This window comes from Squalius cephalus (assembly GCF_949319135.1).
Source record: "Squalius cephalus genome assembly, chromosome: 20".
Classification (NCBI taxonomy): domain Eukaryota; kingdom Metazoa; phylum Chordata; class Actinopteri; order Cypriniformes; family Leuciscidae; genus Squalius; species Squalius cephalus.
In genome coordinates this window covers 27,270,310-27,292,716 of record NC_137141.1, presented here as the reverse complement: position 1 = coordinate 27,292,716, position 22,407 = coordinate 27,270,310, and the positions used below count along the sequence as shown (strand labels likewise).

The window sequence follows — 22,407 nt, the reverse complement described above, 5'->3', positions numbered from 1 at the left end:
TATTTGAATACATTGAATAACTAGTCAAAGTATCTTTAATCTTATCAGATGATGTTGGGAAAGGCTAATGAGGAACATGCACTGGAATACATTAGCTTGTAATATTTTGTCTCACCTTTGTAAATGCGGTTTCAATGCACCATCAGAAATTTATCAGAACTGAAGCGGCTTCAGTTCAAAAAAAGGATAGTCACTGCTGTCGTGCATGGTTTTGCTCAGCAATTTTGTACTTAAATCATGGTGATATGCTAAAGGGCATATTCATTTCTGTTCAGTGAAGTGATAATGGCACCTTTGTTAATGATTTGCTGTGAATTCTGTCGGCGTGTGTGGTAGATTTCTCTCATTTTTACATTTATGTATGTACCAATTCAAGGAAATATTTCGTTTAAATGAGCTTGTACTACGGAGTGTCTCATTATGTGCTTCTCTGACCCCTTTTTCTCATTTGGTCATAATAACTGCCTGAAGAACAGAAGTAATGGGAAATGCAATAACATTCTAAACGTTGGGAAAACTTTGGCACAGACCAAATTGCTGCATTTGATCAACTTGCTGTCATTATTCCCAGACTTTGTGTTTTCATTTGCTAATGTTTTTCTCCATTGAACCCTTTGTAACTGAAATCGTGTCATCTCAAACTATCGATATTTGTTTCTTATCTGTCAATTTATCTTTGATGTGTCTGGGTTAAATATACTCCGATTTTCTTATTTTTGACTGGCCACTGTTGCTCTAATCACTTTACTAGACCAAAATAAATACATTCCATATAAAACGTGTTATGTTTAGATCTTTGCATTTATAATGGTTATTAGGAGTAGAAGGCTTTACTGAGGGACACTGACTATTATCTTTTGAAGTCAACATGAATGATTCGCACATTAAAGTTTAAATAGAAATTACTGTATTTATTTTACAGCTGAAATATTCTACAATACTTTTTTCGGTTTATTGTAAAAACAATTATATCATCCCCACATACCTGTACTTTTGTCTTTTTTCCCCAAGTGATACCATTAAGAGTTACAGAAATACTTAACATTCAATTTCTTTTTTTGGGACACTGAGGATAGACTAGAAAAGATGATTAGAATCTATTTTCTATTTAAGATACAACCCAATGTATCAATTGTAAATAAATACCTCATTGTGAGGAAGGAAACAAACCTTTGACAAGTATTCAAAGCATCCAACACATTACATGTCTCATATACAATTTACATTTTTTTTCCAGGTACAATTAAAAATAACTTAAGGAGTGATCTAAATCATATGTCCCCATTCCTGGAGGTATTCCTTCAGTTGTCCAAGAATATGTCTGATTCTTGAGTAGAGTGGTTGTATCAAACTCACCAAATGTCTACGAGAAACCAGCAAAGTTGAGTTGCTTGAATAGCAGTGAAGAGCTTTGGTGCCATGCTTAGCTTAAAAAAAAGTGTGTGGACATCATAAAACAGTCACTTCAAAGCCTTCACTATCAGGACTTCTCAAAACACAGCAAGAGGACCTGCTGGACATCTGCCACGTCTGTAATACAACATGAAGAAAAACAACCTGGTCATTCAAGAAGCTAAGAAAAACACAAAATCATCAGCAGATGTGTTATGTACAATGGCAATGCAGAACACCTTCCTGTGACTACTTTAAAGGCATAATTCGCCCAAAAATGACAATTTTTTATATAATTTACTCACACTAATGTATATCCAAACCTTTTTGAGTTTCTTTCTTCTGCTGAACACAAAATAAGATATTTTGAAGAATGTTGGTAACCAGACAGTTGACTGTAGCCATTGACTTCCATAGTATTTTTTTTTCCAACTATGGAAAGTCAATGGCGGCCGTCAACTGTTTGATTACCAACATTCTTCAAAATATATATTTTGTGTTCAATGAAAAACAAAAAAACACACACACAGGTATGGAATAACTTGAGGGTGGTAAGTACATTTTCAATTTTGGGTGGGTGAACTATCCCTTTAAGGGCAAAGTGAGCAGCTCACCAGAATCGCCAATGTGTCCAAATTAGATCCAATAAAATACATATTTAAAAGTTTCATTAATTCATTCAATTAAATGTTTAGGTGGTGAACTCTAGGTAAATTCCAAATGAGTCCACAAGCCTAACAAACTCCCTACCTAGACAACAGGCGTCACAAATATGCTCAAGACAAGAAGACAGGCTAAGTTATTTGGATGTGTCTGGTTTAATTAACGTTAGCAGTCTGAAGAATCATAGGTTTTTTTTTATTTTATTTTATTTTTATTTTTTTTTTGGTCGCTATTCACTGCCATTAACGTTATATGGACGAGCATGAGCGAGACATTTTTAAAAATTATCCTTTTATGGTCGATAATGACTTCATTTTTATTTTAGAGTGACGACCTATCCCTCATTTAGGGTAATTTGTTGCTAATGCTAAATCAACGTACGGTAGGCTAATAGTCGCTGTGTGTCTGTTTCAGCGTGCAGGAGGACAACTCAGTAGAAAGACATGTTTTCTTGCCATAATTTGTGGTACAATGAAAGAAAAACAACAACAAGAAGTATGATTTCTATTTATTTTTTCGTTCGTACTGCTTCCACAGTGCATTTGCGAGTTCAGCAGACAACGATCGAAATGTGAGCGTCAAGACAATATCGCTGATACGGTTTTACTCGCTGGAGGTAAATATCACTCAGTATGAAATGTTTCTAATATGTAATTTAAAGTTCATAATTTAAACTAGTAGGTTATTTTATATTTGTTTGTGCTTAGTACTAGTAGTTAAAGATTTGTGAGCTTATCAAACTGTCAGAATCCACAAGAAAGTAATTATTCGAACGGAAAATAGCCTAACTTACATTAAGTTACTCAGGTGAGTCCGTTCATTGATAAACAAAGCAATATTGCCTTAATATTTTAGTTGTAAAGCTGATACTTTGTTTAATATTCTATTGTTTACAAATCCTTCATAGTTTACACTGCTAATTTAACAATTCCACTTGAGGACTAGAGGATTACTTTCAGGAATAATCAACGTGGCCTATTATATTAAGTCACACTTGAATGAATACAAATCTTGCATCAACTCTCATCCATGACAAATATTTAAGCCTACTAGACCAAATAATGCTGCTTCTGCTTTTCATTACATTACAAGATATTTATATATTTAATAACTTGTTTGAAATACATAGACATATTTATTTGGGTTCTGAGATTGTAGAAGAAAAATGTAATTGGAACTGAACGTTGGTGATGGGAAGGACGCAAAACATCTAGTTTTATCAATATTATTTCCTCTTCTTGATAGGTGACATTTTGATGGGAAAGATTTATCATCTTGATAGAATCAATCAAGCTGTCGTGATTATTTACGGTTGCTGTTTGAATCAAATTGGTTGTTTTCACACCAGCTTACCTCATTAGGTGTACACTGATGTAAGTCAACCATTTCTGATGTTAACTTTTCTGATCTTCTGGTGTAGAGTTGTCTGGGGATCTGGGAAAGGAATGACAGACCACAATCAACCTTGAACCTTTTTTTGCCGTGGAGACAAAGTCTTGTTAAGCGACGAAGCAAGGTACATTTTTAGCACTATATCCATCGGTCAATATTTTGATGAGCAAAACATCTGTTGCTGGAAAAAAAAAGTTTAATATTCATAATATCATTAATTTAGACAACTACAGATGCACTAGTCTAAATGAGATGCAAAACCCATGCATGCTGTCCATAATTTCTAGTGTCCTCTTAGGAAAATCATTCCTTAATGTTGTGTCTTTGAAGGGCTCGGAAGAATAATAGTGGATTTCTTTTGTATGTCTGTTTTGAATACATTGTGTCTGTAACTTGTTATAGAAGAAAATATATCACTGTTCTTAATCTATTTTATTATGAATACATAGTGTGTTAACACTGGTGAGGATACTGATGCATGGATTTTACTATAGCCTTTAGTTTCTTCTAGACAAAGAAACCCTCAAAAAATAGCTGATTCACCAAAAGCAACATATTTTTTGCTGAAGTTAATGTATATTCTGTATAATACTTCCCTTTGCCAAACTGCACACAAATTTGGTTTGGTTTTCAAATCGATTTCAGTTTCCATATGGATGTGTTTTGGATCGTATTTGTAAGGATCAGATTTAGTGTTTTTGCTATTCTGATACCAAAAAACGAAGTCGATTTGAGTCAGATATGCCAACAACAAAAAATCTGTCAGATTAGAATCTCAAACGAAGGACATAGATATGATTTAATCATGGGTTGATTATGGATGTTAGTAGCGGTCATGACATCGATTTAAATAAATAAATCATTAAGAATACCTTCTTGGTTGTAAACTTTACCTCAATACTAAGTTGTATACTTTCAAGTGATCGAAATGTGCCTTGGCCTGAGTGTTGTAAGGAGGCTGAGTCAGAGCTCATGGGACAGAGGATGCTCGACACATGTGTTAAGACCCCATCGTCATTCTCAAAAACTGGATTTACTCTCATAGTATTACCAAAGGGGAATGCAGATTGTGAACGCCTACAATGCAAAGGAAATCAGGTCTTAACACCAACAAGTTTAAAATGGGTCAGCACTGCAAATCCAAATCTGAAAAGAAAAATCAAATGTCTAAATAAAAAGAAAACCTTTCTTACACAAGTCTCAAGCTCTTTCTGGTCCGTATACATTTCTTGTTAATGAAAATCAAGATGCCTATCACAGCACAAACCACTGAGAGGCTTCCCACCATGCAGGCTACGAGAAGGAGAGGGTCAATGGGCACAGACACCAATTCATTGCAGCGTTCTCCGTGGTAGTGCCAGAATTTGCCTACGGGACATCTAAAAGTGGTTGATAGAAAACATGTTAGAGAAGTGTGCATGCATAGGAATGTGGCAGTTTTTTCCAAAGTGCCCCTATTATGCTTTTTCGATTATTACCTTTCATGCAGTGTGTAATATAGCTTTTTGTAAATGTAAGAGCTCTGCAATGCTTTGAAGATCAAAGTGCACAACAAATAAAGTTATTGTCTTCTGAAAGAAAGAATCGATTCTGAGCTGCTGAAACGAATCGGCAGCAATTCTGTCTCACTTCCTGTTACATACCTACGTAATAATGTAACAAATTTGCTTAATGGCAGCCTATGGTCTTCATTGACTGCCCGCGAACAACGTATACTTTGACCTGTCCTCAAACACTGTAGTTATAGCTGAGGCCTGGAAGGTTTGTTTTGTCGACATGGCGAGAATAAGATTTTTTTAGCACTGCAAATCTACTTCAAAAGGATTGAGGACTCGCACTGGAATTAATATGGAAAAGCCGACGCCTTCGTTTCTGTTCGTATCGCTGTGTTAACAAGCGCAGAGGAAGCCTCCGGAGCTGAAATTCAGATATGGTGATAATAGGCATTTCATTTCCAACACGAGCTGTAAGCGGTAGACCAATCACAACTGACTGGGTCGTCTGACCAATCAGAACGGAGTAGGCTCTTGGAAAGGAGGGGTTTAGAGAGACTGAATCTTTGAACAACTGTTTTAAGACTCTTTGAGACATGAGTCTATATGCAATGTATATTATGAAAAAATTTAAGTGTTTTTTGACCTTGGATGCATGTAAAGATTTTGTTGGAGACCAAAATTAGGAACCTTTGAAATAGCATAATAGGGGCACTTCAATACATATTTTTAACAGTGACAATTAACACCAAAGACAAATAAATTGTTTAAAAAAATTATTAATAATGGAAAAAAAAAAATCAGCTTCAGCAAAACAAATATTGTTTTGATATATACACAAATAACTAAATATCATAGTGAAAAGGGACAAGGAGACCAGGAACTTGAAAGTTTCAGAAATTTTCGGAAAATTCTAAAATTTGCAAAACGTCCAACATATAGACCTTATGTAGCCCCGCCCCTTTTCAGCGCTGCACTCCTTGTGTTCTTTCTTCTGGTTTGTAATGCATGTCCACAGCATGAAGGTAAGATCTTTCGGATTTATGAATGGACCACAACCTGTCACTGGGTCAGTGCCTATAAAGGAACTTCATAATAGTACCTTAAGGGTACGTATTACTATGGAAGCTTGTTTCCGCCACGGAATAAAACAATTTAAAAGATAATTGTAAAAGACTTTTTATCTTGTAATTTTGACTTTTTTTCTCAGAATTTCAAGTTTATATCTCACAATTCTGACTTTATAACTCACAATTGCGAGTTTATATAACGCAATTCTGAGATAAAAGTCATAATTGTGAGATATAAACTCGCAATTGCGAGAAAAAAAAAAAGTCATATTTGTGAGATAAAAAGTTGCAATTACTTTTTTTATTTTATATTTAGTGGCGGAAACAAGCTTCCATACTAATATGCTCTAAGGTATTACAGTGTTTCTTGATTGCTTAACCAGGCATTTGAACTAAAATTTCAAAACCATAACGCCATTTATCAAAAAGCACACCTATTTCCCTAAACTATTAACACTATTCCCCTGTTTTGACACAAGTCAGATTTGTTGAACTGTCACTGCAAAACTCTACACACAAATTCTCACATTTCTCATTGCCTACACCATGATGTCATTTAGAAAGCATTAGCATTCAATATTGTTCACTTTCAATGTTCAATTTCAGTCAGCACAGCTTCAGCTAAATTAGCATACAATTACCCAAGTGGAAACACTAAGAGTCAAAATTCATCACACACAAATCAGAACCTTCAATAGATAGATGAAAGGGCCAGAGTCAGTTCATTCAGTTTTGGAACAATGGATCCAGAAAGACATGAAGGAAGAGGTCGAGGACACTGGAGTGGAGGAGGAGGAGGAAGGTGAAGGGCAAGGAGACAAGACATTCTAGTTGTCCATGTCTTTGTCCATGGTATGACTATGAGGGAGGCTGGGCTACGAGTAAGGCCAAATTTGAGTCGCTTCACCGTCGCCTCAATCATAAGAACCTTCCGGGAGAAAAACAGGTACAGTGCTTCAGACTGCTCTGTGTCTTTTGAGAGCTGTACTTTGTGCTGTTACAACACATACATGTACTGTAGTGGTTGCACTATACAGTAATAAAAAGAAATGCATCAAATTGCTTCACATACAGATAGAGTTTTCTGAATGCTTCCATTTTGTAAAAATGATGTGTTACAGTTGCAGTAATCAGTACTTCTATTTTTCTAGGACACAGAGACGATGAAATGGAAGAAGCCTGCCAAATGTTTCAGTTGATGTGTGCCAGCGGGGAACAGGCATGCAAAAGGATTTTACCCCTGCTGCCTGGCTAGGGCCAATATAGCCTGTGATGTGGACGAGATTCTCTGGCCTGACCCAGACCAAAGACCACTTTTTTGTGTGTGTGTGTGTTGTACTGTGTTAGTACATGAATGAATAAAAATGTGCCAATGTATCTATTGGTTGTGTCTTTTGTGTTCATCATGTGAAAAAGTTTGTGAGGGGGGGAAACCACAAGCAACATAACTTACCAGTTTTGGAAATGTTGTTTTAAATGTATTGCATCAGTGTGTAAGACTATGTTGTAGTGTGTGTTTGTGAGGGCTTGTGTGTGATGTCTGAGGGGCAAAGTTTGGTTTTTCTGCAAGAGTGAATGGTTTTAAGTGTAGAGCTTCATTTTGACCTGAAAATAGGATGTTTGGGGAGTTGGGTGAGACGTTATTGTGTTTACTGGTTTAAGAATACGAAGGCATAGTTTCAAGAAATGTGTTTAAGCAATCGAGAAAAACTGTAAAAAGCACAAAATGTACAAATGTGTACATTTTAAAGGTACTTCCTCACTGACAAGCTGTTGTATCCCTATACTTTATGCAAATTTTTTTTCTGGCTGTGCAGGTGAAGAACTTTGTATGCTCAAGTGGTTTTGGTTTTCCCCTACATCCTTGTAATCTCCATTGAAATGAATTCTAAGGAAAGCAGCAGTTCGTCGACATCAATTTTCTCTTTCAGAGGTCATCATGTTAACGTACCTGCAGGTCGCTCCGTGTCCTGGTATAATTTCACACTGGCCTCCGTTCAGGCAGTATTCCGGCTGTAGGTCACAGATGCTCGTACAGGGCTGGCCGTTTACTGTGCTGTAGCCCGGATCGCACAGACACTCGGGCTCTGTGGTTAACGTGTTCACCACGCAGCGGGAGAACTCGTTACACGCCGTAAACTTACATGGATCGACGTGATCGGCTGGATTAGACAATGAGAACTAATTGGATTGGAATACTTGCAGCCAGACAGACAAAGACGATTAAAGACTTAATACAGGTGTTGGTATCCCTTTACGTTAATGTGGATGATTTTGTTTACTGTTCTGCCCCATTCGCACTGACAGCATTTTTATTGCTGGATGTTTAAGGTCTGGATGCCCTAATATAATTGGTGGAATTTGTAGATGCCAATAACATTCGAAAATCTCATTAAAAATTAGATGCGTTGTTAAAGGGATAGTTCACCTAAAAATGAAAATTCTGTCATCATTTCCTCACCCTCAAGTTGTTCCAAACCTTTATGAATTTCTTTTTTCTGCTGAACACAAAAGAAGATATTTTGAAAAATGTCTGTAACCAAACAGTTGATGGACCCCATTGACTTCCATAGTAGGGAAAAAAAAATACTATGGAAGTCAATGGGGTCCATCAACTGGTTACAGACATTTTTCAAAATATCTTCTTTTGTGTTCAGCAGAAAAAAGAAATTCATACAGGTTTGGAACAACTTGAGGGTGAGGAAATGATGACAGAATTTTCATTTTTGGGTGAACTATCCCTTTAAATAAAAATAAGATGAGATTTTAATTTGACAAGGAATCAGTTGTTGCTAATAATTAACATGTGGTCTGGTGAAATTGGCAAGTCTCATTGAAATTTAATGACTTCTGGGCCTTTTTTTTTTTTTTTTTACAGCAAATCGCAGTCAGTGTGAACAGAACTTTCTTAAAAGGATAGTTCACCTAAAAATTAAAATCATTTTAGAAAATCATTTACTCACCCTCATGTCCTTCCAAAACCTGTATGACTTAGTTTCTTCTGCAGAACACAAAAGAAGATTTTGAAGAACATTTGGACCCCAATTAACTTTCATTGTATGGACAAAAAAAAGGAACATTTTAGTTTAGGGTCCAATTATTAGCATGCATATTAGTAGGATATTGGCTGTTTATTAGTACTTATAAAGCACATATTAATGCCTTATTTTGCATGACCATATTCTACATCCCTTAATCCTACCAAAGACTATAGATATGGAAAGATGGTTCACTCCTATTACTTATGAATGGGAGAATCTGCAACTCGCAAAATGGGGGAAAACGTCCTGCCTTCTAAGTTAAAGAGCCAATCGCTGATTGGTAAAGGGGACAGTTCATATCAGATTTTGTTGCTAATTTGAAATATGTCATTTAATTGTGAGTTCGGCAAGCAGTTTTTGAGATTTAAGGATTCCCCCATTTGAATAGATAGGACTTGGTCTTGGATGCCTGAAATAGATGCTCGGAGATGTTGCAAATATGGCCGCCGAGTTAACAGACTTTTCTTGAAAAGGACTTTTATCCTGGCTACTCCATACCTAAACTTAACAACTACCTTACTAACTATTAATAAGCAGTAATTAGGAGTGTATTGAGGCAAAGATCATAGTTAATAGTTAGTTAGTAGTGAGATTTGGACCCTAATCTAAAGTGTGACCTAAAACACACTAAAATAAATTATCTTCTTTTTGTTCCACAGTAGAAAGAAAGTCATAGATATTTGGAACGACATGAGGGTCAGTACATTACAGAATTTCCATTTTTGGGTGACCTATCCCTTTAGATCAAGGGTGTCCAAACTCGGTCCTGGAGGGCCACTGTCCTGTAGAGTTGAGCTCTAACTCAAACAACACACCTGCCTGGAAGTTTCTAGATTGCCTAGTAAGGCCTTGATTAGCTGGTTCAGGTGTGTTTAATTGGGATTGGAGCTGAACTCTGCTGGACAGTGGCCCTCCAGGAGCAGGATTGGACACCTCTGCTTTAGAGGAACTACCTGTTTTCTCTTTTCAACACCGTCCTTACCTGCTTCCACATCCACTGATTGGGAGTCAATTTCCATATCCAATCTCTTAGACGCTGCATTGCAGAAGTCCTCAAGCACGCACTGCACCCTCTCCGTAACATTGTACGGAACTGGTTTGTTTAATTTCATCTTGCTGTTTACCACCACACTGCCATTCTTAAAGTTCAGAATCTGCAGCTCCTTAAATCCAGTCAGGTTGGACTGTAGATACGGCAGGAGCTGTGGGAAAGTAGAGATAAAAGTGAAATTGAGTGAGTTACGACTTCTCTTTCATCATTGCTGACTAGTGCAGAATGGTTAATTGTGCATGAACGTAATGCAACTCAGATGCAAAACTTTTGGGATTGTCAATTCTAAAGCAATTCTCCTCAATTCCTCGAAACTAAACGATTTTGGCTAGTGTCTGTCTCTCATCCTATTACAATATGCAAAATCTTCTCAATGCTCATTTCATTCCGCATGAGGAGGGCCAGTTAGAGATAAAGACAGTTGTTCAGGAGAAATAGGGCATAGCAGCTCAGTCATTCATCTCAAGCTCAAGATTTCAAGAGATTGATTGCACCAGTCAAACAAAAGATAGAAGTCTTGAGGATATGACATTTGCACAAGAGTCTTATAGATTATTAGCGTTTTGAAAATGTTACTCAATAATTCACCATTTTCACCTTGGTATTTTTGTTTAATGGGATATTTTGTTTAATGTATTAAAATGAAAACCTTATTAATTAATTAGTTAATAGATAATGAGGAATTAACAATTCTGAAAGTCGAAAAGCCTTTTTAAATATTTAACCTTACAATTTTGAATTAAAAAACAAATGTTTTCACTTCAAAATATAATTCATATTTTATATTTAAATATTAAAAATGTTTTTGTTTAATTATTTAATTTAAATTTGATTTATTTTAAAATATTATTAAGCATTTCATAGTTAAAGGAGAAAAGGCTTCTGTTGTATTTAAAAAAAAGATAAATAAATACAAATGCAAGTAGGAGAACAAAAGGCCTGAAGGCCTGAGATGATGTTGTATTTAACTAAGTGCATGTGTAACAGGAGATAATCTGTATTAAAAGGTAGACCTTATCTGCCAGTCATAATCAACCTCTCACCTCTCGGCTAAGTGCCAGGGCAGAGCAGGTGTTATTCTTCCCCACAGGGCAGGCTTTGACTCACAGCTTAGTCTCAATCAATGTTACTGTCTGGCTGATGCCAGTGTCGTGACATTTTGTTGTCATCACAGGACAGAAGGAATCAGCTAATATATACAGTAGTGTTCCTTTCCAAATAGGTTAATAAATTAATGAATTATCACAGGCAGCAGCAGAATTGTAGTGTATCCCTATTTTTGAATACTGATTCTAACACTCTATAGCATGGTGCCTTGTATCTACTGGTTTATAGGGATCTCTTTCAGTGCTGTTCTGTTCTTTATTTTTATTATAATTTTAAAATATGTTTAATACTTATGAATATATTTTTTAAAACATTAAAATTTAAATGAAAACTATTTTTTTGGTCTCCATGGCCAATGGAGATGGTTGCTACACAAACCAGTAGAGACAGGAGTAAATGAGCATCCTACAAGGTCGAGAGGCTAAAATCAATGCAAACCTAGTATAGGACTAACATATTACAGTTGTCTCTACAAAAGCGACAAAAACGTTGAATTATAAATGGGCGAAATTGATGTGTACAGTGAAAAATCTATTTTTTGCAGAAATTGCAAGAACATAAATATCTAGCGATTATCAAATTACCCTTTGAAAGCCCATTTATGAATCAATAAACCAATTTGATGGCCATTTCACCCAGATACTTACCAGAGTAGTTCCTGACCAGATTTTTAGTAGTTCATGTGATAATCCAAAAGGTCTCATAGTACTGGCGTTAGGCTAGTCACGACAAACTACAACACAATACTAGTTTGGGCAACCACTTATTTTGGGAAATGGAGTTTTGTATCTTAGGATTCACACAAATAATAAAAAAAAAAAGTAAAACAATATCTTATGGAACAGAATGATAAATTGTACAGTAGTCCCCTTTAGAACTGTGCTTTATGAACATATAAAACTGCAGACTAAAACAGTTAGGAATAGTCATTATTATAGTCTTTAACACACATGAAAACCAGTCTGGGCCACTCTAGATTGACTATTAAAAAATATTTTAAATATGTATCTTAAAAGAGATTGCATTCACCCAGAACCATTCACAAACGAGCCAAAAAAGTAGCTACTGTTTCTCTGTGTTTTGCTTCTATTACAAACTAGTGCAAAATGCCCGTGCAAAATCAGTTTTTGTGTGTGTTTTTAGTAATTGTTGGTTTGGTGCCCGTGAAAGAGACTGTGAATGCATTGAATGGGATATGTTTAGTTGGTGAATAGCATAGGCTACTATTACACAGTAGCGATAACGTTAAGTGCACCAGAATGAAATATAATATTCAGAAGTAAACAGCATAGCTGACTTACAGATTCAGTTAACATCCACAAATGAATAAGCGCGTCGAATCAGGGAGCAGTGCAAAATGCCCGTGCAAAATCAGTTTTTGTGTGTGTTTTTAGTAATTGTTGGTTTGGTGTGTTTGAGTGCTCATTGTTACAATTACACAGCAAAAGTTCACTGACATTTTTATTTGTGCATGGTAGAAAGCAAATACTGATACTGACATAATGACATACAATAAATGTGGAAAATTGAACTACACGATTCAGGGAGCAGGATACACAGGGAACTCCGAGAAAATGCTACTTATGTGCTTCTTTTATCGATATATATTTAACAAGATCTTTTGCATTTCTAATCCAAACAACGTCAAACTTGGCACTGCACTTACTCATGCCCGTAGTAAGACACCAGTCAAGTTTGAAATCCATCAGACTAACGGTTCGAGAGATATGCGAATAACACACACAGACACACACACACACACACACACACACACACAGACAGAAAGACGTTCCCGCAATTTATACATAGTTATTACATGGCTTGGTTGAATTCCAATGTAGAATGCGGTCTGTTATTTCTTGATAACAGACCGCTGCGAAGTATAACAGACCGTTGCCATGAAAAACAGAGCGTTGCTATGGACGCAACCGTAGAGACGGAACGGACTATTTTCTTTAACGGAAGGAATACAATCGTTTTTAAATTAATAAACTCCTTTTTAAATCAATATTTTGTGTCAAATTATTGATTTATTTGGTAGGTAGCCATGTAATAAGCGGGATAATGTATAGGGAGGCGGTTGTTATAGCGAATAAATACCCCTTCAAGCTGATTCAAGACCCCTCCGCTTCGCGTCGGGGTCCCGTTCAGCCTGTCCGGAACCGGAACCGGAACCGGCTGTGGGCGGGACTGTGATGCTCTATTCGCTATAACAACCGCCTCCCTATTATCCCTTACATATAATATACAGAAGTAAACGCAATGATTCAGGGGGCAGGCTACACAGTGAACTCCGAAAAAATGCTACGCTTGAGCAAACAGTTTGTGAATAGGTTACTACAAATGATGGCCGTGAATAAAATATAATATTCAGAAGTAAACAGTGTAGCTGACAGAGTGTTTATATCAGAATGTTTCTTTTTAAACCACAACCTTCTAAGTGCTTCTTTTACTGGTATTTTTAACGATATCTTTTGCATTTCTCATCCAAACAACGTCAAACTTGGCACTGCACTTACTCGTGCCCGTAGCAAGACACCTGTCAAGTTTGAAATCCATCAGACTAACGGTTCGAGAGATATGCGAATAACAGACAGACAGACAGACATACAGACAAACAGACGTTTCTGTAATTTATCGATAGATAATTCATTGAGCTGTTAATTTCAAAATCCACAAAAGTGCTTTGTCATTGATGTAACACTCTAATAAATAACATTTGGAGACTGATTACATTCAAGGACACATCTCACCGAAGAACAATTCTAAACCATTAGGCTGCGTAACCAACTAAAATCAGTTCTGAGAAACAAAACTAGACAGCAAGTCCCATGAGGGAATTTTTTTTTTTTTTTTTTCTTGGCATGCTCTGTTTTTGGTTGTTTAATTCAACAGGATTTTGAAATGATTTCCTCTGTGTTTTACACAAATAAGAAGAAGAAAAAAAAAAAAACTTTATTCACAGATATACAGGTTTAGCATTTGATATGAGCACATACTCTTATAATGCTTAAATGCACATATTCTATGCACAAATAAAGTTTGCACAGATCCTGAGAAACCAAAATATGCACAGAGCAATAAGGCAACACCCAAGAATTAAACAAGTACCAAAAATATGTTGCAGGTTGGGCAGATAAGCCATAGAGTAAGCATTTAGCATTGGTTAATGCTGGTTAGAGAGCTCATTAATCAGCAGTTATTAAACATGGTTATTTTGATCAGTAAGATCAGATGTGGAAAGTTATTAGACGAAGGTGCAGAATCTAGTGCCAAAAAGTGATTGATTATGCTTTTTCAAGCTTGGATATAGATGTACCGGTATTGTGGCTAATATCTTCTGTTCTCTCTCAGTCTCTTGACTAGAGGCCTCAGGGTTTGGCGAGTCGCTTGGTTCAGAGAATTGTCTCTAGTTGAGAAAACAGGATATTATAAGATATAATCTGAATAAAAACAACAACACTTAGATGTGAAAATGCAGTAAGATTGGCTAAGAGCTGTTCTAAAAGTTCCATGTTTGTAATACTCTTGTCCACATTGTATGCGAGTGTATATGAGTGGTGTCGAGTGGAAGTGGAGTGTTTCTCCTTGGGTGAGTAGTTTTTTTTTTTTTTTAAGTTGAAGCAAAAGTTGCAATTGGATTGTTCTGGGCAGGTTTTCTCTCCAGTGAGCATAGAGTGACCGGGGTGCAGAAAATGGAAAAAAGGATGTGGAGCTGGAGCGGAGTGATTACACATCATTTTGAACTGGGAGGAAAAATGGCTCCACTCATATGCTGTTCAAGTCTATGTTGCTTGGTGATATGCAAAGCTTAATGCTTTGGTTTGTTTTGGAACAACTGGCAAAATTTTGTCTGAAATTTAAGCTACTCAGTTTTTACTTCTAGTTTAGTGAACTAATGTATGAAAGCAATATCACACTAACAATCTATCGGTATATTGGCACAATTGTAATTACCTAATTGTAGCTGTGCCGATATTCAGTATTACACCACTCTTGCTTGTGTGAGATTGCATAATTATGTTTTGAAATGACCATACATGATTTCACCCTGTGTTTTTCTGTTGAAATTGAAAAGTAAGGTAAACAAAAGTTCATAGAAAAACATTTGAAGTGACAAAGTAAGTATCCTTGCACAAAATGTACAGAAATGTAATTCAGTTTTTCTGTCAGTCACCCAAATCCTTTTTACATTGGCTTTATAGAAAAATGCATATTACATTTCGAACAACACTGTTCTCAGATGCCATCTGTCAAAACACTGTAGACAAATTACACACTTTATCTATTCAGTTTCCCAGCATGCACTGTGGCACAAAAAAAAAAAAAAAAAAAAGTAAAGCTAACAACAAAGGGAGGATAAAAAGGCTTGTATCAAGAGAAAGTCAAAGACAGAAGTGTGTTTACCTACCAGTTCAAGAAACGTGTTCTCCAGTGATTTGTACTCGGGGGAACTCTTGTTGAAAAGATCCTCAGAAAACATCAAATTAGTCACACGTAAACTAAAAAACACCACTAACTCTTTGGCCTGGTTAGAAGCCATCATCGAAGGAGTGGTAACGTAACCTAGAGGATGAGCCGAGGATTGTGGATTCTCGTCGATCTCTGAGGGGAATCCACTCCCAAAGTCCAGAATCTCGTCCTCATCAGACTGCTCTACATCTTCTTGTGTGTCTCTGCCATTATCTGTACTACCTTCTTGTGGGGGATGTGAAACTGTCCAGAGAGTCTGTCCCCCTTCCTCCAGGAAATTGTCCGGGGTCAGGTGTGAAATGAGGTCTTCTGTGGGCGTTAGCGCAGAGGGAATAGCTTCAGGGAGAATTGGTTCTGGACTGGTAGGTCCAACATGATGGAGTGTATCTACAGTGGCAGTGACAGATGGAGACTTGATGTGGTCACTAAGGTCAATTGAAGGGGACAACTCCGGGCTATCAACTGAACTGGTAGGGTATGAAGGAAGTCCTTCAGTAGAGGTCTCTAAAGGTTTGGAGGGACCAATTGTGTCATCTTCTTGAAATACAGAATCTTGAGTTCGCTTAGTAGGGGTTAGGGATGTCAAGATTGATGATGTTGCCTCTGCAGGAATGGCCTCTGGTGTCATATCAAAATCCATATCAGGTTGAGCTGAAGTAGATACTTTTGCTACTTCAAAAGATTCAAAGTCCAGTGGTGGAGCCGTGGCAACAATTTCATTTCCTACAGTCTCTTGGACATCAGACAACTTTGATAGGAAATCCACTGTAGTGGTTCTTGGCAAACCTGGAAAACAAAGAACCGTTTTCAGAGAGTGTATTTTAAAGTGCTTGGAATCTAATGTGAAATTAAAATTAATTTTCTCATTCATAGCTTAAGGGTCTTAGTAGGGAAGTAGGTGCTCTTGTGCACTACTCACTACAAATGAGAAATGTACCTTTGATAGCTAAAGTGTCTTCAGTGATTTGACTTGCCGTCTTAAAACCCTCAAGTTGGGAGTTGCTGATTAGCTCTGTGGCTACTGCTAGTGTGGGGACATGGGACGATGTATCAAGTACCTGTACTTTATGTACATCACTCCTTTCTGTACCCTCACCCGAAACTGTTTGAGTCCTATCAGGGCCTAGATCCCCAAAAAAGTTGCCCACATTTCCAGAAGGTGCAATAGTTTCCTCCGAGGTGACATTTGTGGACTGTGTACTCATTTCCCCAGGTATAAATCTCGATTCTTTACTCATTTCAGTACTGGATCTTGTGTTTTCATGCTTGTCTGCTGTTGAAGAGTCTGTACAGGGCGATTTAGGTAAGGTTAAATATTTGTAGTCTGTCTAGGGCCTTTATATTGATTATATTGATTTTGTGTACCTGGTTCGAAAGTTAGGGAAAGCACGTCCACTGGAAGTGATGTGTCCTCACTTAGCGCCTTGACCACCATGCTCTTTAGGACTCCCTCTATGCCATATTCATCTGTGGAGTCTGTGTCACCTATGGCCTGTGTCCCATCAGTCTCAAACACTACAGCATAGCTCGCTGCAACACCTCCAGCTCTGACCAATGTTATGAAGGGAATTGTAAGAGGTTTGTTATTCACCTTAGCACTCTTGTTCTCTTTAAAGGACCTCAATGCCCATATAAAATCTCAATAATCATAATTATCACTGACATTTGAGGTTGAGACTTTTTCAAATCTTATGAGAACTGATTGTACACATTGTATGTTCCCTCTATTTGAATGTATTTTATATTTAAAAGCATTTGTGGTTTCTGGAACTCTAAAGTCAATCTCAACAAAACATGAGGGTTAATTTTCAAAAGTATACTACTCAGTCTACAGTTCAACACAACATAATGGTACAGTAATTGAAACACAGTTGTTCTGAACACAATTTGCAAAGTATTTCTTCAAATACTTACCCCAAGTTGCCCCTGTGAGAGAATTACCCATCCAAAAATACAATTTTCAAGTTCAATGGACTGCAATATATCTGTGAATCCCACAGTTCCAACATCAACCTACCGAAATCCCAGCACTCGAATCTCTTTAAACCCAGGAAGTTTGTCGAATACATGCAGCATCTGCAGAAGTGTAAATGAAAAATATTTTTAGACATCTCTTTTTTTATTTCAATATTCAGTAATCTTTGTATGGTAGGTCAAAACCTCAGATTATGGATTGTCAGACATGCTGCCACGCTGTAAAATCATGTGCCATGGCTCTAGTCTTTTTTTAAACTAATCTCATGCTACCTTCTGAAGTTACTCAATTCTTGTTTGGATTTCCTGTAATTTGATCTTTTACGGTAAGCTACTTTCAAATGTACTATATAACTTTGTCTTTGCCTTGTCTATGTAGTTTGAGAAATAGACAACCACTGGGGCTTATTATTTATTTGTTTTTAAAATGGCAACCAACAAAAACACTTTGAGATGTTTTCTAGAATGTTCTTAACACAATTGCACTATTTCTGCTTATTTTCTCAGAATTATGTAATTACAGTTATCACTCACTACCCATGAAACTAGCTGTTCCTTGACAATAATTCAGTACTTCATTTAGATTAAACTATATATTAAGTTAAAGTCCCCCTGTGGTGAAAATCAAGCTTTTAATGTTGTTTTAATGTGGTGATTTTAATATGCTTTAAAGGTGCATTGTGTAATATTTAGGAGGATCTGTCACTATTGCTGTTCTTCGTGCAAAGAAGCTAGCTAAAGTCAGCGAATAAAACATGACACAATGATGAACAAGTAACAATAATATTCGCAATAACTTATCGTTTTACTGAATAATAAAGCAAACATAATTTCTTTATTTATCTTTGTAATGAAACCTCATTGCTTAACTGGCTACTCTCTGCTGTCTCAGACGATGACATCTTTTCCTGTCGGCCACCGTAACTTTTGTTGGTTGCAATTCGCAACCTCACCACTAGATGCCGCTAAAAATCACACACTGCACCTTTAAGACAAACCATGTGCAAATTCATAAGTCAACACCGTTACTAAGTATTTCTCCTTAAAACTGCAATGACAAAAAGACAGTCTCAAAAACGCGGTTTGAGATCGCTGGTGTTTCTGATGTCACAAACTACCTTGTCACATCATTGTGTGATCATCAAAGAGTGGATCTCTGGACCATAGACTGTAAAAAAAGATGGACGACGCCCCTTCACTCTCTTCCATTGGTAAAAAGTGAAGCCGCCAAAGTCCTAATATGGCACTGACATCTTGTGCAGATTTGGGACCTGATTCTGCGCAGTAGTGACCAGGAAGTAAAGCTGCGATATTAAGGTCCTGCCCTCACTTAATACAAAATTTACTGTGTGAAATATACAGTTATGGACATGTAGAAATTAAAGTTTAAGCTCCAATCTCCTCCTGAAAATCCCCCCAAAAAGTTTGTTGGTGCCTTAGTGGCTACTTCGTTTAGAGAAGCTGTCAATCACAGCTATCAATCATGACGTCACATTCCCGTTTTTATAGCATCAAATAATTAATACCAAACTAATATAAAAAAAATACCCGAACACTTAAACTTAGATCAACGTGATAAAAACTACCTAAAATGACAGAAAACATGTTTGAAAAAAATCTATCTGAAGTGTAATTTGATTGTTTAGTTTCCATCACGTCCAGTAGACTTCATGGAGAGGCGGGGTTTATAACCTATACTGGGACCAGCCACTGGGGGGGCGATCGAGGCGCTTTGGCTTCACTTTTTTTAGCACTTTTGCGGCACGCTTGCTCTGGTCTGGTGTGAGTGATTGGAGGTAGGGCTAATTTGCATATTCATTGAACCGCATATTCTAAATGAGGCAAGGGTGTAGAGTTACATTCAAGCTATTTTAAAGCATGACGATTTTTTTTTCCAAAGATAAAATGTCATTTTGGTGATCAAAGGTCTTTTTATGTCTTTTATTAGTTTTCATAGCTGTGTTCTTGTTCCAATGTTCCTGTTTACATATTTCACCTGCTTTGAGTTCAACAACATCATGCAGGCTCTGGTGAGATGTATAGCCTAGATCTTTTAAAAAACATTTTAAGTCATTATGCTCCTGTTTCCTGTGTAATTATATGACATAGCTGATAGATTTGTTTGAGATTTTTAGATAAATGTTCTCATAATTAGTTCATTAGGTTCTGTTTGTACCTCGAAAAACATCAGAAAATCCAAGTTAAATGGCATTTGTTTAATAGTTAATAATCATTTAGCCTAACCTGCTCGTGAAGATTGCGAGTGAGGTCTTCATATTGAGGGCTGCCTGGATCCCTCAGTAGTGCGCTGTAGACGGGGTCTACTACAGTCACGCTGAACTCCACAATGTGCTCCTCCATCCTCTGAGGGACAGCATCTGGTGCCCCAGTTTCCTATCAGATCAGAGAATAGTCAATTTGTTTGTTTCTAACTTCATCAGTATGTTAAGCGCATATTCTAAAAAGCACAAGTTAGTGGCCATACGCTGTCAGATTCAATGATGAAAAGTTCAGCAGGACTCTTTGAACCTGAAGCATAAAAAGCCATCAATCAGTCGTGTTTTTATAAGATCAACCAATATTTTTTTCTCTTTCGGACGGTGAGGACTTACATTTCTCGCCTGGTGCAGGTGTGAGAGCCCTAAAAATAATTGAAAACATGTTGAGAAGGGATGAATCAATCCGAGAATGATAAATGCAATAAAATTCATTGTCCCCGATAAAAGGGTTTACTGCATATAAGCCCGGGTATGTTTGTGTGGCTCTAACACCCAAGCGTAATATGTCTGGGCACAGATCCCTCTTATTAAAGTGGATCAGGTCAGAGAGCAGTGTTTAGCTAGGTCACCAAATATGAACAAACTTTGTTTTTTAAAGGACAGACTGAGATTTTCTCATCTCCCACTAGTCAGGTGACCTCATTCTAGATATTCTGAAGGGTTTGGGCCCTAAAAATGAAGACAAGTAAATCGCCATACCATGAATACTGAAACCAAGAGGCCCTTGAATTCAAGATCATCTTCGGGATTCTTACCTCTCCTGTTCATCTTGAGCATCCACTCTCTGTAAATTATATAAATCTCTTTGAGAATTTACAGAAAGAAAAACATTTTTTTCAATTGAATGATATTGGCACATTTGGGCTGTATTGGCAAGACGATTGAACTGAATTGGCAGTCGGACACAAGAAGCTACTTACACTGGCTACCATGTCAAGATGCTCCCGTGTGCTACTAAAATTTCGGGCCAGATCCTCCATGCAAAGCGAGTCTCTCTGACAGGCGTACACCCACTGCTGGTACTCCATGGTGTCAGGAACTCTGTCAAGAAAGATCCGGAAGGCCTCCCACACAGCTTCTTGACAAACTGTTAAATAGCATGGGAATTATTTAGAGAAGGCTGTTAGAGAATTGTGTTGAGACGACTGAGAGGACTAACAGAAAAGACCTGATAAAAACAGGCCAGGACACCTAAAATTAATTATATGCACCGCTGACAGAGGCATAACATACTTAATAGTATTTAGTATGCAGCCATTTTCTGCCATTATCTCATTTTGCCAACACAGTTATTATGGACATCTAATTGAGAGTATCTCTTAACTGCATCTGACAAATAAATAAGCCTCACCTTTAGCTTGTTTGTTCCAGTAATTTAATATCATGCTATCTGCTTAAAATGTTTTGTCAGGTAACCAAAAATAGTGATTCATGTGGTTTTATCTTAATTAACTGGTTTTATTCAAGCCAAAAATATTATTTAATATGACTAAATCAACCTGACAGCATTAGAATACACCAGTGAAAGTCATTTTTAATGGTCAGATCAAGCATAAATTGCCACTTCGTCCTATTTACTCGCTATCATTTCATTCCAAACACATTTGACTTCATGTTGACTAATTTTATGATAATTTTATGCTGGATTTGCATCCTTTTGAAAGCTTCTGTCCACATTCATTGTTATCACATGGCAAAAACAAGTAGCACATTATTCATAACTTCTAGTGTTGTGTTCCACAGAATTCATACAAGTTTGGAACGACATGATTTTTAGTAAATGATTACTGGATTTGTTTATTGATCAGCTCACAGTTTTAATGTAACTAGTTTCATAAACACTACCATTCAAAGGTTTGGGCTTGGTGAGATGTTTTTGAACATTAGCCTCTTGCTTATATCTTATGGTCACTTGAACATGGCTATCCTATGCTCACCACATAATACAGTAAAACAGTCATTTCTGTGATGGCAAAGCCACATTTTCAGCATCATTACTCCAGTCATCAGTGTCACATGATCCTTCAGAAATCATTCTAATATGCTGATTTGGTGCTCAAGAAACATTTCTTATTATCGTCAAAGTTGAAAACATGCCACTTGATATTTTTATGGAAACCATGTTACATTTTTGATAAATAGAAAGTTGATTTGAAATAGATCTTATTTGAAATCTTTAACAAATGTCACTGACCCCAGTCTTTTGAACTCTAGTGTATAAAGTTGAGAATTAGATTAGATATTAAAACAAACAATATTTTCAAGTTAATTTTTAACTTTTATTTTTACATTCCTTGCCTTATTTTACTGTATAAATACAAAAAAATACACTGAAACACTAAAAGAAGTCTAAAAAAAGTTAAAAAAGTCTAAAAAAAAGTAGGGACACTACTTCTTGGCTCAGAGCCACTTTTTTTCTGGCTCGGCTTGATCCTTAATCTCCCAGAAGGCTGCAAAATGATTGGGAAGTTA

The 22,407-nt window shown here is 36.8% G+C and overlaps 1 protein-coding gene across 2 annotated transcripts in view; it reads right to left on the bottom strand.

Annotated features, from left to right (window-relative positions):
- Window positions 1-886: 886 nt before the first annotated feature.
- Window positions 887-22,407, bottom strand: part of impg1b (interphotoreceptor matrix proteoglycan 1b) — a 29,612-nt gene continuing 8,091 nt past the window's right edge. The window contains exons 3-18 of one of the 2 annotated variants that reach the window (XM_079853161.1): window positions 20,856-21,022; window positions 20,691-20,719; window positions 20,269-20,297; window positions 20,142-20,185; window positions 19,901-20,050; window positions 17,700-17,758; window positions 17,048-17,229; window positions 16,779-16,967; window positions 15,621-16,468; window positions 14,529-14,618; window positions 10,034-10,253; window positions 7,962-8,172; window positions 4,641-4,826; window positions 4,341-4,524; window positions 3,409-3,489; window positions 887-1,530 (exon numbers count right to left, since the gene is read on the bottom strand). In XM_079853161.1, the coding sequence (XP_079709287.1) occupies window positions 1,450-1,530; window positions 3,409-3,489; window positions 4,341-4,524; window positions 4,641-4,826; window positions 7,962-8,172; window positions 10,034-10,253; window positions 14,529-14,618; window positions 15,621-16,468; window positions 16,779-16,967; window positions 17,048-17,229; window positions 17,700-17,758; window positions 19,901-20,050; window positions 20,142-20,185; window positions 20,269-20,297; window positions 20,691-20,719; window positions 20,856-21,022 (2,750 nt within the window). In that variant the 3' untranslated portion in view covers window positions 887-1,449. Of the gene's footprint in view, window positions 1,531-3,408; window positions 3,490-4,340; window positions 4,525-4,640; window positions 4,827-7,961; window positions 8,173-10,033; window positions 10,254-14,528; window positions 14,619-15,620; window positions 16,469-16,619; window positions 16,968-17,047; window positions 17,230-17,699; window positions 17,759-19,900; window positions 20,051-20,141; window positions 20,186-20,268; window positions 20,298-20,690; window positions 20,720-20,855; window positions 21,023-22,407 lie in introns of both variants that reach the window. The other variant, XM_079853160.1, reaches the window with a different exon arrangement.